The 16,066-nt window shown below is 58.0% G+C and overlaps 1 protein-coding gene across 1 annotated transcript; it reads left to right on the top strand.

Moving 5' to 3' along the window:
- The first annotated feature begins 1,278 nt into the window (after nt 1-1,278).
- LAT2 (linker for activation of T cells family member 2) lies at nt 1,279-15,870 on the top strand. Its single transcript, XM_015236786.3, has 13 exons — nt 1,279-1,439; nt 5,370-5,492; nt 5,924-5,963; nt 9,497-9,540; nt 9,708-9,768; nt 10,016-10,053; nt 10,322-10,357; nt 10,442-10,472; nt 11,015-11,070; nt 12,112-12,174; nt 12,448-12,519; nt 12,948-13,068; nt 15,163-15,870. Exons 2-12 carry the CDS (start codon nt 5,399-5,401, stop codon nt 13,049-13,051), a joined length of 639 nt encoding a protein of 212 aa, XP_015092272.3. The 5' UTR covers nt 1,279-1,439; nt 5,370-5,398; the 3' UTR covers nt 13,052-13,068; nt 15,163-15,870.
- Nucleotides 15,871-16,066: the final 196 nt, after the last annotated feature.

The following is a 16,066-nucleotide window of genomic DNA, read 5'->3' as shown; positions in this document are numbered from 1 at the left end:
GCTCGCCTGTGTAAGAAACCCAAGGTCTCCCTGGCAAGAGTTGCTGTGGGACTTTTCAAGATAGCACTGCCCCACATGGAACAAAGGAGGGGCCACGATTCACAGGCACAGGTTTGAGAGTTGGTTGAGGTTGGCTTTAGTCCTAGTGCCACCTCGTGCAGGGGACGGGGTCAACAACTGGTGCTTAGGGCCTGCAGGATCTCCCAAAAACTCCGGGTCCCTGCACCTCCCTTCTCCTCCACCGGGTGGCAGCACCGGGTGCCCAGACCCTGGGTTTCTGTTTCGGTTCTTGCTGAACCTCCAGTCTGCACTTCCACCCTCTCCTAGCTGGGCCTGTGAAGTCTGGGCCACCCGGGACTGGGGCTGAAAGAGAAACCCCATCCCAGCAGATAGGGGCCCCAGAGCTGGGGAGCCGGGTTCTGAGATGCCAGACTGATGGGTGTTGGGGACTCTTGGGGGCTTCCCTGGGGTCCCTAGCAGGTGGGGTGCCACTAAGAGTTCGGTGGCCTTAGGCAAGTTACGTAGTGACCAGTAACAGGGGGTGCTGGAGGAGACTTGGTATGGGGGCACTCGTCTCTCTAACAGGGAGGGAACTGGTGCCCGAGCAGCAGGTAGTCAGAGCGGGGCCTCACTCACCCTGCCCCCGCGCTCACCCTGCCCCGTGCCTGACCGAGGCCTGGCTCCATGCCTCCATGAGCCTTATCTGGAAAATGGGGATGAGGAGGCTCCCAGGACTGGAGGAATCGTGATTGTCCCTTCTATCCTTCAGCCTGGTCCCTGTCCCACTTCCTCTGATGCCAGAGGCTGCCCCTCCTGCGTCCATCTGCTCTGTCTCTGGCCCTTTGTCATGTCTGGCCCAGCGTGTATCTGCCACTGTCTCTGCTCGTCCACCCAGGTGTCGTGTTCTGTGTGTGTCTGTATTTCTCATTCTCTTCCTGCACATATATCTTTTTCTCCCTGTGTGTGTGTCTTTCTGGTTTTCTTCCTTTGTGTTTTCAGTGTGGACGTGTATTTATGTGTCTGTGTGTTTTTAGTGTGCATCTCTCTGGGCCTTCCTACTCTTTCGCTGCCTGTGTGTGTCTATGGGAGCCCCCACATTTCATTCTTTTTCTCCCTGTCCCTCTGTGTGTGTTCCTCTCCATGAGACGTGTGTGTGTGTCTGTGTATTTACTGTGTGTTTTGTGTGTGTGTCCACATCTTTCTGTTCTCTCTGTTCCTGTCTGTCTCAGTCTCTCTCTCTCTCTCTCTCTCTCTCTGCCGCCGTCTGTTAAGCGCAGGGCCTGTCCGGCAGAGCAGCGGATGTGAGGGATGATTCAGTGGCTGACAGGAAGCCCTCTGCCTTGCCTGCTGCCCGCCAGTGTCTGTGGCGTTGGCATCGGCTCGGGCAGGTGTGTGGGCTCAGGATGAGGTGGCCGCAGTGAGGAGCCCCCCGCTCTCAGGTAAGCCTTTCCCAGGGGTGCCTGGAGACTGGCCCCAAGGCAGGGGTCTTGAGGCTGTTCCCCTGACACCCCACGGGGGTGGGAGTGGCCCTGCTGGCCCAGCAGGAACACTTGGCTGCCCGCTGGGTGGGCTGAGAAGAAGCCTGGACGCCTGGAACCCTCTCCCTGGGTCCCAGTCCTGTCCTGGTGCCCCTGGTTAGGGAACCTTCACCCCAGACCCTGCGGCACTAGAAGGGCAGCTGTTTCTGGGGCTCCAGCCTCCCCAGGCCAGCCTGTACAGCCCTGGGAAGGCCTCGGGGCAGTCCCATCACTTCCAGGGACTGGTGAGGGGCCAGGACAGCGGCTCCGCGGGCCCGGGCCCATGAAACTTGGTTTCTTTGTCTGTAAAATGGGACCGTAACATCCCTGCCACAGGGTTACAGGAGATGGGTGAGACACTACAGACAAACAGGCCTGGGTCCTACCCCAGGCCAGGGGGAAGCAGCTGTCCCAGCCGCCCCCACCCAGCCCCTGCCTGGCCGCCTGCTCTCTGCTGGGGGAGTCAGAGAAATGGTAGGCCCTGGGGTGCTCCTGGTGCCCCGCTCTGGCAACAGGTGGCCCCGGCCTTTACCACCCATCACCTCTGCCCCGGAACAAGGGCTGCCCAGGCCCCTACACCAGCCACCTGAGTGTTAAGAACCTCCTCTAGAGGCCTCTGGGTCAGCCTCATCTGAACGCCAAGGTTATTTGGGGAAATGGAGCAGAGCCCAGCGGGTGAAGCCTTCCCAGGGCCCTGACCGGAATCTTTGGCTTCACCCCTCGCCCCATAGCCTGCCCTTCAGGCCTGGTGGGCCTCAGTTTCCCCACCCACTGCATGAGGAGGGCTGGGAGCCTGGGCAGGACGGTCTCCAAGGCCTTTTGGGGTGAGAGGCTGGGGGCTGAGGCGCCCTCAGCCCAGCCGAGACGAGAGCTTGTCCGCCGTTGGCTTGTTGCCAACCTTGTTCATCTGAAAACGGCCCACTTCCCTTTCTGCTATTTTGGCCTGCAGGCCACGGGCTGTGGCGGCCTCCCCTCCCCTCCCCCAGCCCTGCCTGGCCCCTGGGGGCCCTCCTGGGGCTGCCGGCCTGCCTCTGCTGCGGCCCAGCTCCTCTCCCCCACTCCCACCTGCCCCGCCTGCTGTCAGACCTGGGTAGGAAAGCGAGGAGACAGGGTAGGTGCATTCAGTCTAGGGGGCAGCCACTGCGTTTTCCTCAAATGGGTTTCTCTTTTTAAAAATATTGTGTGATTCTTGAAAACGCAATGTAAGAAAGTGTTTACGGAAGAAAGAAATATAGGCCTTGGAGTCAGTCTGGCCCGCTTGTGGCTCCTGGCTCTGTGACTGGCTGCTGTGTGACCTTGGGCAGAGTGCTCACCTCTCTGAGCCTCCCTCTCCTCCCTTGGAAGAAAGGAGCTGGTGTCTCCAAGGTGACGCTATGCGTATCTGTGACAACCGAGGAACTAGGGCAATGGCCACACTGTCCTTCAAATCCTAGCCCCACCCTGGGCCCGAGCACGACACCCCACATGGGGCAATGGAGGGGGGCTCAGGCTTGCATGTCTGGGAGACCAGGCAGGGAGGGCTTAAAGGTAGGGTTGCCCCACACTGTTCGCTGCAGGCCGTCCAGGCAGCTCTGGCCCTGACAGGCTGCAGCTGCCCCTTCCCATTCCGCAGGGACTGTGACGATGGCAAGTCATGGTGGTCACAGCCACGCTCGCCCCACTAGCCTGCACTGGCACCTTACAGGCATCACCTCAGTGCTGGGCCTCACATGAGGGTCGAGTGTCATTATTTAACAGGGGTAACCGAAGGCTGGGGATGCTGGGGTTCAACTCCTGGGGCAGACTTTGTGTTCTCATGCTCCCCTCTCTCACCCAGTGCCAAGTTGGTGGAGATGGACCAGGGCTGGGGGCACCTCATCCTGGAACAGCAGGGCCTGGGGAGCAAGAGGGCCCTCTGATGCTCAGGGTAGGGAGGGCAGCCCAGGTCCTGTGGCCTTGACTGCCAAGACAAGAGTGTGGACTTGCTCTTGGGATCTTAAGTAGACCCTGGGGGTGGCCAAAGCTGGACCCTCATCCTGGCTTTTTTTGAGAGCATGCGTGCAGCCCTCCTGTGTCTGTACCAGAATCTCCTCTGGGGGCAGAAAGAGTCTCTGTCTTGACCAAAGGACAAAGGTGTCAAGGGTGGGAGCATGTAGGAACTATCCAAACCAGCCAGCGGGAAGTAAGACCCTCTGCAGGTTTCTTTCCTGGAAGCCCTGACCAGGCTGGACATGTTTGCCCCTCCAACAACTCTTTGAGGAAGGCACTGGGTTGATCCCCATTTTATAGATGAGAAAACTGAAACCAAAAGACTCTGAGGCACAGGTAGGCGTGCCCCCTCCAAGACCAGGTGCTCCCAGCCTCGCACAGTCTGAGATGGACTTGGCCATGGCCAGAGCCCCGGGAGGGAGCCGGCTCCAGGGCAGCCACACAGCGTAGAGCCAGATTGGAGAGGGACGAGGGTGAGCAGGCTTGGAGGGCAGTGCCCAGGGTCTGAGAGGAGGGAGAGCAGAGATCCCCTGGACAACATCCTGGGGTAACTGGGTCATCCTTTGTCCTCGTGTGGTGGCCGCCTGGTCATGAGGTCTGGGAATTCTCATGTTCCTGCTGATTCACTTGGTGTTTGGGGAAAGGAGAGGTGATTTCTCAGTGAGGGGCCCCTGACCAAGGCTCAGCCCTGCACAGGGATTCCTTGTCATCTTTGCCACAGGGATTCAGGAAGCTCGGAGTAGTGAGGGGACAGCCGGATGCGGTGCAGGTCTTAGGGGCAACCAAAATAGGTGTACAAAGCTCAGTTCTCCTCAAGCCTCGCCTTCCCAGTTGTGAAGTGGGGAGCAGCCCTCCCTCCTCCCAGGTGGCCAAGGCAGGAGGAACAGGTGTGCACGGAGTGGACACTCCATAGCGTGGGCTCCACGTGCCCGCCCCAGGGCCTGGCTCCCTCAGGACCCCCTGCTGCCCTCAGCTCTGTCCCTGGCCATTGTGAGGGGGCTGAATCTCCTTATAGCTGAAGCGGTTCTCCCTGGAAGGTCCCTCCAGGGGGCCTTGCGTTCACCAGGCTGTCGTGTGCTACCTGGGTCTTCATCGAGGCCTGGCGATCACAGCTTGGCCCCGAGGCTGGGACCAGCCGCTGACCAAGAAGCAGCTTCTTGGCCTGACTACCCAGCACATCCCATCCCCAGACACCAAGGTCCCTCTGCCCAGGCGCCCTTCTCCCCCTCATGCTCTCAGGCCCATATCTTCTGAGAAGCTTTCCTGACCTCCCTCCTCCCAGCGCCCAGGACAGGAGGAATCCGGGCAGATGGGGGTTTTAGGAGTGGAAATCCCACCTCCAGCTTCCCCAGGAGGCCATGGGCGGGTGGGTGGCAGCTGCTGGGGCTCCTGTGCAGAAGAGGCTTTGGACTCTGAGCTTGGGAAGCAAAGTCGGGTTTGCAGGAGGCAACAGGATGCAGTGGGCAAGCCGGTGTTAGAGTCTGGAGGCCGAAGTTCCAATCCTGTCTCTCCCCTTAGCAGCTGTGGGATCTCCAACTTCCGTGTCTCTGTGGGGGAAGTAGCCTGAGCCTCTCCCTCAAATGGCAGTTGGGTGGACTAAGCAAAGGCGGGGTGGGAGTGTGCACGACCGCGTGGCCCCATTTGACAGGTCTCCATAACCCTCCAGCGCTTACCCAGTGTTGATGATGGCCCTGGGGTGTGGGGGCTGTGGGTCTGGGGTCAGATGGGAGAACAGGGCTGGTTCTCTCACAGCCCAGTCCTGGAGGGAGGGACTGGGCTCAGCTGAGGGGCTGTCAGGGGACAGTGGGGGTCAGAAACCTGGGGTTCCTGGAGGGGGCGACCCTGCAGCCCCCCACTCTGGCTCACGGTGCCCCCATGTTGCAGCCCTGCAGGAGGAGTGGCCAGGAGCGGACATGGGCGCGGAGACGGAGCTGCTGTGGCCAGGGGCGGCCCTGCTGCTGCTGCTGGGGCTGGCGGCCGGCCTGTGCGCGCGCTGCTCCCGCCCAGGTAAAGGCTGGGGGTCACGGGCGCCAGGGAGGAGAGGTCGGGGTACCCAGAGACCCTCTCAGGCCCAGACCTGGCTGCAGTCGGAAGGGGCAGTCAGATACGCCTCAAGAGGCAGAAGTGAAACCCCGGGAGGCCAGCCCCTGAACTGCCTCTGAAGACAACGGGGCCAGGTCACCGGCGTGAGTCCGGGGCAGACAGATTGCACTGGACAAGGGAGGGGAGGCTGAGCTGCCTGTGGCGTCTGCCTTGTCTCTTAAATGACTGGTAAGCAAATCCCGCCAGTGTCAGGTGGCCCCCCGTGATTGGCAGCTTGGCTCCCATGTCTGGTCTGAGGCCTGCACAGGGCACAGGGAGACAAGATGGGGGAGGCCTCGGATCTCAGTTCCCACTCCAGCCCCCGGATGCTTGCTAATCTGGTCCTGTTCTTGCAGGTGCAAAGAGGCCCGAGAAAATCTATGAGCAGAGGAGACTGTGAGTGTCTCAGTGTCCCCAGGTGGCTGACTTTGTGTGCCCTGGGCATGGGCATCCCCTTGGGCCTCCCTCACCCTTCACTCAGACCTCCTCCATGCCTGGCCCTAGTGGTCCTAAGTGGTTGGGGGAGAGAAAGGGGGTGCCCCGAGGCTGCCCAGACCCTGCCCTATCCTGGCCAGGGAGAGTTTTAGGAATAGGGGATACCATACTCCAGCTAGCCCGGGAGCATCTCCAGAAACCCCCACTGTGACCCCAGCCCAGGGGAGCCTGCGGTGCCAGGGCTGGGGGTTGACGGAGGAATCCTGCCCTCCTGGTACAGCGGGATTTGGGGGAGCAGGGGACAGAGACTGGGTACTGTGTCTGAATCTCCCCTGGAAAATGCTAAAGGAACTCAGAGGACAATGTATGGTGTGTTCCCTGGGGGATCAGAGAAGACCTGACTGAAGGATTTTAAGGGAAAAAGAAGGCAGAAGGGGACATCCTAGAGGGAGAGGGCAGAGTGTGGGCAGTCGCTGACTTAGGGCCAGGGTCGACACTGTCTTGGGGATGAAGGGGCAGGTGTGAGCATGTCTTGCAAGAGATGAGCTGAATGTGGAGGAAGGAGGGCCTTGGATGTGGGGTGAGGCCTTGTGCTTTGTCCTAAGAGGCCAAGGGGAGCCACAGAAGAGCTGGAAGCAAGGAGGTGGGGGTGGAGATGAAACGGGGTCACTGACCCCAGGCAGAGTGGCAGGACCCAGGCAGGATGGGGTTCTAGGCACCTTGGGGACAGGCTGGCCGCTCTGTGAGCCTGGGGAGGGTCACGGTGCTGGGCACTGCAGATCAGGGGGCTGACCCAGGAACACCCACCAGGCAGGAGGGCAGTGGCCAGTGGTGTGTCCTACAGTGAGTGGCAGAGGCTCTGAGACCTGTGTGCTCACGTGTGCACAGGCCTGCACACCCACTCACATCCACAGTCTCCTCATGCACTTGTTCATGCGTGCACTTCTCACACTTGCTTGCACGCCTGGGCAGGCACTCACATACAAACTTGAACACACACCCTTTCTCATTTCCTTTTGCAACTGAAAAACCACAATGATATTTTAAAGTAGAATTTTCCCATCCATGCCCACCCTTGGGGCCAGGGCTGGACCTTCCCAGGCTTTGAGGGTCACTTGGTTCTCTGGATCATCAGCCCACAACCTCCACTAGGGGTGAGCTGGGCTCCCCTGGTGCCCCCCACACCCCTGCCCCAAGGCAAGTTCCTCAATACCTCCCCTCTCCCCTCCTCCCTCAGTTCCTTCCCACTCCAGGCCCCTGATTAATCTTAGAACTGTAGATGGTCAGAGCCACAAGTTAAAACTCATTAGTCATGTGGGAGGTGGGAAAACTGGGCCTGGATAGGGGCAAGCGGGAGGGGAGACTTGGATTCTCCCCGCCTCAGTTGTGTTCAGTCCTACCAGCCTACATGAAGCAACTGCTGTGTGTGCCAGGCCCACCTCCTGCATCACTTCCCCTGGGAAACCATGCTTGGCTCTCTTCTGTGGATTTAAGGCATCCTTCCTGAATCAGGTCACCCTGACCCCCAGCCCTCCAGGAGCTCCTAGATGGCTGGGCCAGGTCCCCGTTCTGGTCCAGGGGAGGAGCCCAAATTGCCTTAATGATTAGCTAATCTGCTCCACTATCTTTAGTGGTGGCTTCCATTCTCAAGGGCACTTCATGGTCCAAAATGGCAGCTAGAGCTCCTGCCCTCATCTCTGCATTCCAGGCAGTAGTAAGAACAAAGGAGGACAAAAAGGGTGCACCCCAGTTGGCAGTGTCTCCTTTAAGGAGCTTTTCTGAAAGTCCCAACAACCTTGGTTTGCATTTCATTAATCAGAGCTTAAATATGTGGTCACACTTAGGTGCAAGGGAGGCTGGGATATATAGCCCTTTGTTTTTAATCGAGGCAATACTGGTTTATAACACTGCATGCTTCATGTGTACAACATTATATTTCTACTTCTGTATACCCCACAGTTTGCTCACCATCAAAACTAGTTTCTATCTGTCACCACTGCAGTTGATCCCATTTACCCATTTTTCCCTCCCCTCGTCCATTCCCTCTAGTAACCACTACCCTGTTCTCTGTATCTATGTGTTTGTTTTGGTTTGGTTTGTTCTTTTTTTTAATATATTCCACATATGAGTGAAGTCATATGGATTTTTTCTTTCTCCATCCGACTTATTTCACTTAGCATAATACCCTCAAGTTCCATCTACGTTGTTGCAAATGGCAAGATTTCATCTTTTCATCGCTGAGTAGTATTCTGTTGTGTATATATATGACATCGTCTTTATCCATTCATCTGTTGTTTTTTTTTTTAATTTTCCAAACAATTTTATTGAAATGTACCAAGAGTACTTTTTTATCCATTCATCTTTGATGGACACTTAGGTTGCTTCGCTATCTTGGCTATTGTAAATAATGCTGCAATGGACATTGGGTGCAGATACCTTTTCAAATTAGTTATTTCATAGTCTTTAGATAAAAACTCAGAAGTAGGATAGCTGGGTCATACGGCAGCTCTTAGTTTTTTGAGGACTCTATACTATTCCACAGCGGCTGCGCCAATTTACATTCCCACCAACAGTGCACGAGAGTTCCCTTTCTCCACATCCTCACCAACACGTGCTATTTCGTGCCTTGTTGGTAACAGCCATTCTAACAGGCGTGAAGTGATATTTCATGGTGGTTTTGATTTGCATTTCTCTAATAATTAGTGATGTTGAGCATCTTTTCATGTGCCTGTTTGGCCATCTGTGTCTTCTTTGGAAAAATATCTGTCTATTCAGCTCCTCTGCCCATTTTTTAATCAGGTTGTTGAGTTGAATGACTTATTTATATATTTTGAATATTAACCCCTTATCAGATATATCATTTTCAAATATCTTCTCTAATTAGGTTGCCTTTTTGTTTTGTCAGTGATTTCCTTTGCTGTGCAGAAGGTTTTTAGTTCGATGTAGTCCCATTTATTGGAAAATGTAGTCTTTTAGATGGGCATGTGGCTGTGTAAATAAAAATCAGGGTTCTGTTTCCAAGGAAGAAAGGGACTCTGGGTGACGGTTAGGTACCTAGCTGTGTTTGCTAAGCTTTGAATTTGCTCACCACATCTCAAGAGGGCCGTGCTCTCTTAGGAATGTTAAACGCTCCTGGGTGGTAGGTCGTGGGGCAGCCTCTTTGTCGCTCCTGATTGAAGTCACTGCCCTAGTCCTTTCCACAGACCCTCCTGACCATCTCTAGGGTCCTGGGGAAGCTGGGTGGGGGCATAGGTCTGTCTGGCAGCTGGCTCCAGCCCAGGGCCATGTGAGAAGGGTGGGCACTGATGGGCAGGGGAGCAGTCTAGAAAAGGGGGCATTGGGAAGCCCTGGATCTGGCCCTGGCGGGCCAGCAGCCACTCCTCATTCTCGCCCTGGTCTGTCCCTCATCCCTGTCTGTCCATTTCTCCTGTCTCTCTGTCCCTGGTGCTGCGGGAGGCCAGGCCCTGGCTCAGCACAGCTTCTTGTGTTTCCAGGCAAGAGAATCAGCAGAGCTTTGCAGTGGCCCGGACCTACACCTGTGAGTCCCCCGACAGAAGGGTCCAGGGCCGGACTTGGGATTGAGGGTGTTCCATCCCTGTTGTTCTGAGGCTGGGGGCCAGGCCCAAGCTTGTGGGATGCTGGGGTGAGGGGATCGTGCTGGCCAGCAGACCTGGGGCCCAGCCAACATCCCCTCGTCCTTTGCAGTGGTCAGGGAGGCCTGGCCAGGGACACCGGTGGGCACATCCTCTGGCGTGGAGTCAGCAAGGTAGGAATGAGCCTCCTATCCCAGGCCCAGAGGGGTCCCAGCCCCCCGGATGTGATGAGAAGGGCCTTGGGGGTCCCCACCTCGCTGAGCCCAGGCCGAGACCTTGTTCCTTCCTCGGACCTCAGAGCCCCAGTTCTGATTCTGAGGGCCCCAGAGGGGTGCTGTGGGGCTGTGGCCTCCAGACTCCCAGAAAGCCTGGGGTCTCTCCCCAGCGGCACCTCCTCAGCCCCCCCCCCGCCCCTTGCAGGAAGGACAAGCTGCTGCGGTTCTCCCCCAGCCTCGAGGGTGAGTGACACAGGGCTGGGGCGGGGCGAGGTGGGACAGAGACAGGTGAAGCCTGGCGGGAGGTGAGGTGCAAGGGAGGCCTCCCCAGAGGAGAGACACATGAGCTGGGCTGGGAGGCCTGATGGGGCTGGCCTAGATGGGGAGGGGACGGAGAGCAGGTGAAAAGGTGTGAAGACTGGAAACACCTGGCTTCCTTGGTTGGCTGAGCTGGGAAGGGGTGGGGGCTGGGGAACTGGCAATGAGCCAATGGGCCTGGCCTTTCTTCCAGATCCTTCTTCCCCCAGGTACCAGAACTTCAGCAAAGGTAGGTGGGCTCCGTGGAAGAGGGGGCCACGGTGGGGGCCCACAGCCCCAGCTCAGGCCTAATTCTCACCTCCTCCTTTTGCAGGAAGCAGACACAGATCAGATGCAGCCTACATGTGAGCGGCCTTCTCCGGGCCCTGGCCACCTCCTCCCTGTCCTCGCCCGCCCCTGCCCTCAGCTTCCTTATGTGAGAATGGCTTCCTGCCCTGGAACCCGCTGGCCCAGGCAGGCTCTCTGTCACACTGTTTCCCCTCAGATGACCATGACTTTGTGGGGACAGGGACACAGCCCTGCTCTGAGAGGGGCTGTCTCGTCCTGGTTCACCTAGTCAGAAAAATTCCATGGAACCCCACAGAGGAAGGGCCTCCAGGATGCCGCTTCCTCTCACAGCTGGGCAAACTTAGCCCCGGGGCAGGAGGCGACTTGCCTAAGGTCACATGGTGAGGTGGCTAGAGCCAGGCCGCCACTCCCTCAGCCCAGGGTGGTTCAGGGGCCCGGGGAAGCAGGATGGGGGGATTGGGGGAGACCCTGGCCAAGCCCCCATGGGCTCTTGGGGACCTATGGCTGGAGCAGCCATGGCCTCCCTGCCTCCTCATGAAGGCCCACCCCAACAAGGGCCTGCCCAGCACTTGGTGCTGTGTCTGTGTTTTCTTGCCAGAGACCCCATCACCATGGACTACTACAGCCGCGGGCAGCTCCAGAAGCCCCTGGAAGGTGAGGCAGAGGACAAGGATGGGGAGAGGGAGGAGCTTAGCTTCAGAAGCCACATCCCTGGGTCCAGAAGTTGTTAGGAGGAGGTGGAGGAGGCTGGGCCTGGGTCTGGATGGATGGAGGAGTGGGGGAGCTGAGGAGGCTGGCACTGCAGGCAGGAGCCCAGGTGCAGAGGAGGGAAGGGATGTGCCAGGGGTGGGGGCACCAGAGGGGGAGCTGAGGCCAGGGGGCAGGCTGGGCTGCTTGTCAGCCAGGCCCTGCTCAAGGCTGGACACTGGTGGGACCTCGGAGGAATGCCCTGCACGGGCCAGCCTTGCTGCTGACGCTGAGCCCTGTAGGCTCTGAGGATGCTGGAATCTTTAACACCTTTGCTTTACAGAAAGAGAAACTGAGAACCGAGGGTGGGCAGTGCCTGCTGAGGACACAGGCCTGGGCTCTGGCCTCGGCCGGACTAGGGTGGGAAGGGGGTCCTCCTCTCCCGCTTGCCACTTCTAAATCGGGGAGGGGCCCTCACTGCTCAGAATCTCTTTGACACAGATGGCTGCTGGGTGGGGAGGTGTTTACAGTTCAGTTCCCCCTTGTGGCGGTGTCGGGGTACCAGGCTCTGATACGCCACAACTAACCGAGGCCTCTGGGCAAGGATCCTCTCTCTCAGCCTGCCCTCCTGCCTGAAGGGTCCTGTCTCCAGATGACCTTAAGCCTGGTTCCTGTCTCTCTTTGGCCCTGGCAGCTCTCCCTGCCCTTCTTTGGCCAATAGAAACGGGCCTCCCTCCTCCACTTATCCATCTTGGGCCTGATTACAGCCCTGTCCCCAGTCTCCTTCACCCAGTGCATTGGGGGGTGACCTTGGAAGACCGAGGCGGAGACCAAGGTGAAGGCTGCTGGAGCCAGGCCAGCGCCCAAGAAGAAGTTTGTTCAGGAGAATGTTTCAGGCCCTGGGGACCCAGAGGGCTGGGGCCTTGGCAGGACAGAGGGAGGAAGGAAGTGCCAGGCCTGCGGGGCAGGGCCCACCAGCATCCCGTGCCCTTTCCCCTCTCTCTGCAGATGACGATGACACCAACTCCTATGAGAATGTGCTCATCTGTAAGCAAAATAAAACCGAATCAGGTGAGGCTGCTCGCGCTGGAGCTGGGCAGGGAGGCAGGCCTCCTCCACAAGCCCCACCTGCACACTTCACCAATCTCAGACCTTGTGTCCCAAGAGGAGGCTCCATCAGCCCCGGGTTCAGCGGGAAGACACTCAGGAGATCCCCCTCCACCTCGGCCAGCATGAGGACGCAGGCTGACCCTCTGGAGGGGAAGCCATGGCGCTTCACTGGCCTGAGGACTGGCCCCGGTGGCTGCCCCTCGGCCAGCCCCTCTCACGGTGTTCTCCCTGCAGACGACGAGGGGTCTGAGGACTATCAGAACTCAGCATCCATCCGGCAGTGGCGGGAGTCCAGGAGAGTCGTGGGTATGTGGCCAGAGTCCAGGTGCTCCGGAGTGGTCACCTTCAGGACTCAGAGGGGCCTGGCGTGGGATGGACAGGCAGGATGAGGGGGAGGAAGGGGAACTTCGGGATCTGGTGTGGGAGGGCAAGGCTGGGTGGGCTCCCCTGCAGTCATTCAGCTGATTCCATCAATGACTACCGAGGCTCGAACTGTGCCAGGGACCCCTCCAGCAGCACCGGGGCCTCCTAGCCGGCTGCCTGCCCAGCTGCACGGGTGGAGTTGCACTTGCCCTGCTTCCAGAGCCAGACAAATCTCTGGCAAATCCCAGAGAGTGGGACAGGACACATCATCCAGTGTAGCCTTTCTTGCGGGCTGCTTTGTGGTGTCTGGGGAAACAGGGGTGGATGTGTGTCCGTGTGAGCCACCTGACCGTCTGCCCACTGATCTGCAGAGCCAGTCCTGAGGGAAGCACCTCCCTCCCTGGCAGGAAGCCCGGATGAGGACAGTGGGGAGCCTGATTATGTGAATGGAGACGTGGCGGTCACAAAAGCCTAAGGAAGATCTGGAGGAAGGTATGGTCCAGGGCGGTGGGCCACGTTTCAAGGGAAAAGCTGGGGCTGGAGGAGCCTTGGTGGGGCAGCACCCCTGGGTGCTGAAAAGGGGTGGTTCCGTGGGGTTCCCGAGCAGCCCCCACTCCTGCGGCTGGTGTGGTGAGGTGACAGATTCACGGCAGGCACAGAGTCTCAGGCCGAGGGGGTGTCAGGCAGGGCAGGCTGGTAGGTCGTGGATGGGGTGAAGAGGTGTTTCTGCAACCTTAGGCAAGTGACTTAACCTCCTGGGACCTATTTTCTCGCTTGCAATATGGAGCTAGTGGGACCTGCATCTCAGATGAGACCCTGCACAGGAAGTATGACCCAGGAAGGCTCGCCTGTGCTGGACTCAGGGGTGTGTGCAGGACTGGGAGGTGACGGTGCCAAGAGCTCACATACACCATCTCTTAGTGCCCCAAAGGCTCAGAGTGGAGATGAGCCACCTGCCCGAGGCCACACTTAAGAGTGAGCACTCAGACACTGGAGCCCAGGCCCTGCCACCCTGGAAGGCTGCCCGAAGTCCCGATCTGGGGGCACAGCAACCCTCTCAGTGGGTGGCAGGCCTGGGCCGTTCGAGAACCAGCAACAGGATCAGCTGCAGAAGTTCAAGTCCAACGCGCAGAGCCCACCATTCACTGACTGACCCAGTGGTTAGCGGGCGCCTTCCAGAGGCAAGCCGGCCTCAGGTGCTGGGGACACAGTAATAAACAGAATGCACACAACTCCCTGTCCGCTTAGAACACATGTTCTGGTGGGAGAGAGAAAACAGAACCAGCCGGAAGATAAGAGAACAGAAAAGGAATACGGCACATTAGGTGGTGGGAAGAGGCAGGGAGGAATGTGGGGTGGGCACGGTGCTGCAATTTAAGCGGGGCAGGGCAGCAGGGAGCCTTTCAGAGCTCCCCTCCCCACCCCTCTGGGAGAGGACACCCAGACAGGGAGACCAACAAAGGCTGCCTGGCAGGAGTGGGGGTCTGACGACCCAGGGGGTGCGGGCGGAATGATGGGGGCGCGGCAGGAGGTGGGCAGGGCCAGCACCTGTGTTTTCTGAGATGGGGGATGTGTGCAGCACGGGGAGGTCGGGAGCAGAAGAGTGACCTGATGTTTCTAAAGGCTCACTGGCTGCCGAGCAGAGACACGGACACAGGGGGCGGAGTTGGGTCAGGGAGACCAGGCAAGAATCTAGGGAGGCGGTGGTGGAGGCAGATCCGGAGTGATCTGTGGCATCAGTGGGGTCCACTCACATGCTGGGTGCTGGGGGCGAGTCAGAGGGGAGCTGAAGAGGCCTACAAGTTTGTGCCTGAGTGATGAGAGGACGTCACTTTCTGCAACTGAGATCCAGGAGGCTGCAGGGGGCAGGTTTTGCGGGCAGGCCTGTTAAGTGGGAGATGCCCACGCAGGGGAGATGTGAAATGGGCGTCTAGAGAGCCGTGCCTGGGTTCAGGGAGAGGGCAGGGGCGGAGAGGTTGCACAGGTCTTTAAGACGAAAGAAATCTAAGTATGTTGTACGCTGACGAATGATAGGGAGGTTAAGTTTGGGGTCAGGCTACGGCCAGCTGGGATCACACCCCGGACCTCGCACAGAGAAGGGTCTGAACTCCACAGGCTGGCGTCCACAGTGGCCCGACAAGACCAGAGCGGCCCAATCCCTGTGTTTTAGTCAGTTGAAGGGCTGCCAGGTAAGGTGGAGGGCAGGGTGGGGTTAGAACCTGATACCCTCAAGTCGGGTCCCTTCTGGGTTCGAGGGGAGAGGACGCATCTCGATGGTACTGGTCACAGGACACGTGCAAGCGAAGGCAGTGCAGAGGGTGTTCCTACACCCAACAGGTAGGAATAAGCAGGCCTCGGCCAGGACCGAGGAGCAGGCAGGGTTTTAAACGAAAAGCAGAAGCTCCTGGAATAAGAAACATGCTTGATTTTTAAGGCTGCTTGACAGGCAGGTTCTCTGCTCACTGGATGCTAACCGTCAATGGGCATCCCCCCCTGACCTGAGCAACTGCTCCGGGGCTGAAGGGACAAAGCGTCAAGCCAGGTAAACCTTTCCCTCTTAACAAATGCTTTTCTTCTTCATTGAAGGAGCCAAGGAACCACTTACTGCCTCTCTAGGATCCCTTCTCCAGAGCTGCTCAGCTTCTAGACTCCATGTGGCTACTTCTGGGAGGGGCACCAGCATGTTCAGGGGACCATCCATCTGGCCACGGGGCACCCAGCCCGGGGAAACAAGTTACACACGGACTGGCCCTCTGACCCAGCTCCCGCGGGCTGGGCAGAGCCCAGGGCCAAGGGTGGCTCCCACTGTGCTAGGGTGCCCAGGACTTCAGGCACTCGCATCCCCTTAACTATACTTAAAACATCGTACTACATGGGTGTTCTTTGTGTTCTTTTCGCTTTGGATTTTGATCCCAAATTGCTTACTAATGTCAGTTGCTGGGATAATCTTTGTGATAAGCTTGTACAGTTAATTTATATAAGCAGAGCCGTATTTAATATTCTGCATCCAGGGTAGAGGTTGTGTCGTCTATCTTGTCTCCTCTAAGCATTACAGGTACTTAAATTCAGCAAGCAGTGAGGGGGAGCCCTGGCGCTCCTTTCTTTGGGTCTCAGTTGACTGAATTAGAGATGAGGCCAAGCCATCTTTGTGACCCTTCAGTGGGAATGTCTGCTGTGGACAAGGCACGTCACAGTTCTAGGGGATGGGCAAGCAGAGTGGGGGTGACCTGGAGGGGCACCCCACAGTTACCCTGAGGCCCTCAGCTGACTGGGCAGAAACATGACTGTCTCATGGGAAGGGTGGGGGGGCCCAAGGGACCTTCTGAGTCAGAAAAGCCAGAGTCAGCGGAACAAAATGCCTTCTCCAACAGAAACATCTCAATAAACTGTTGTTCCAGTTTAAGAGCAGTGATTCTCCTGTGTCTGCTTTCCCTGCTTCGCACAGAACCTTCTACAGGAATGAAGGTTAGGCCTCTCGTTTCATAGAAGG

The sequence above is a fragment of the Vicugna pacos genome, chromosome 18 (genome assembly GCF_048564905.1).
Source record: "Vicugna pacos chromosome 18, VicPac4, whole genome shotgun sequence".
NCBI lineage: Eukaryota > Metazoa > Chordata > Mammalia > Artiodactyla > Camelidae > Vicugna > Vicugna pacos.
Note: the sequence above shows the minus strand (reverse complement) of the source record. Positions and strands in the feature narration are given on the sequence as shown.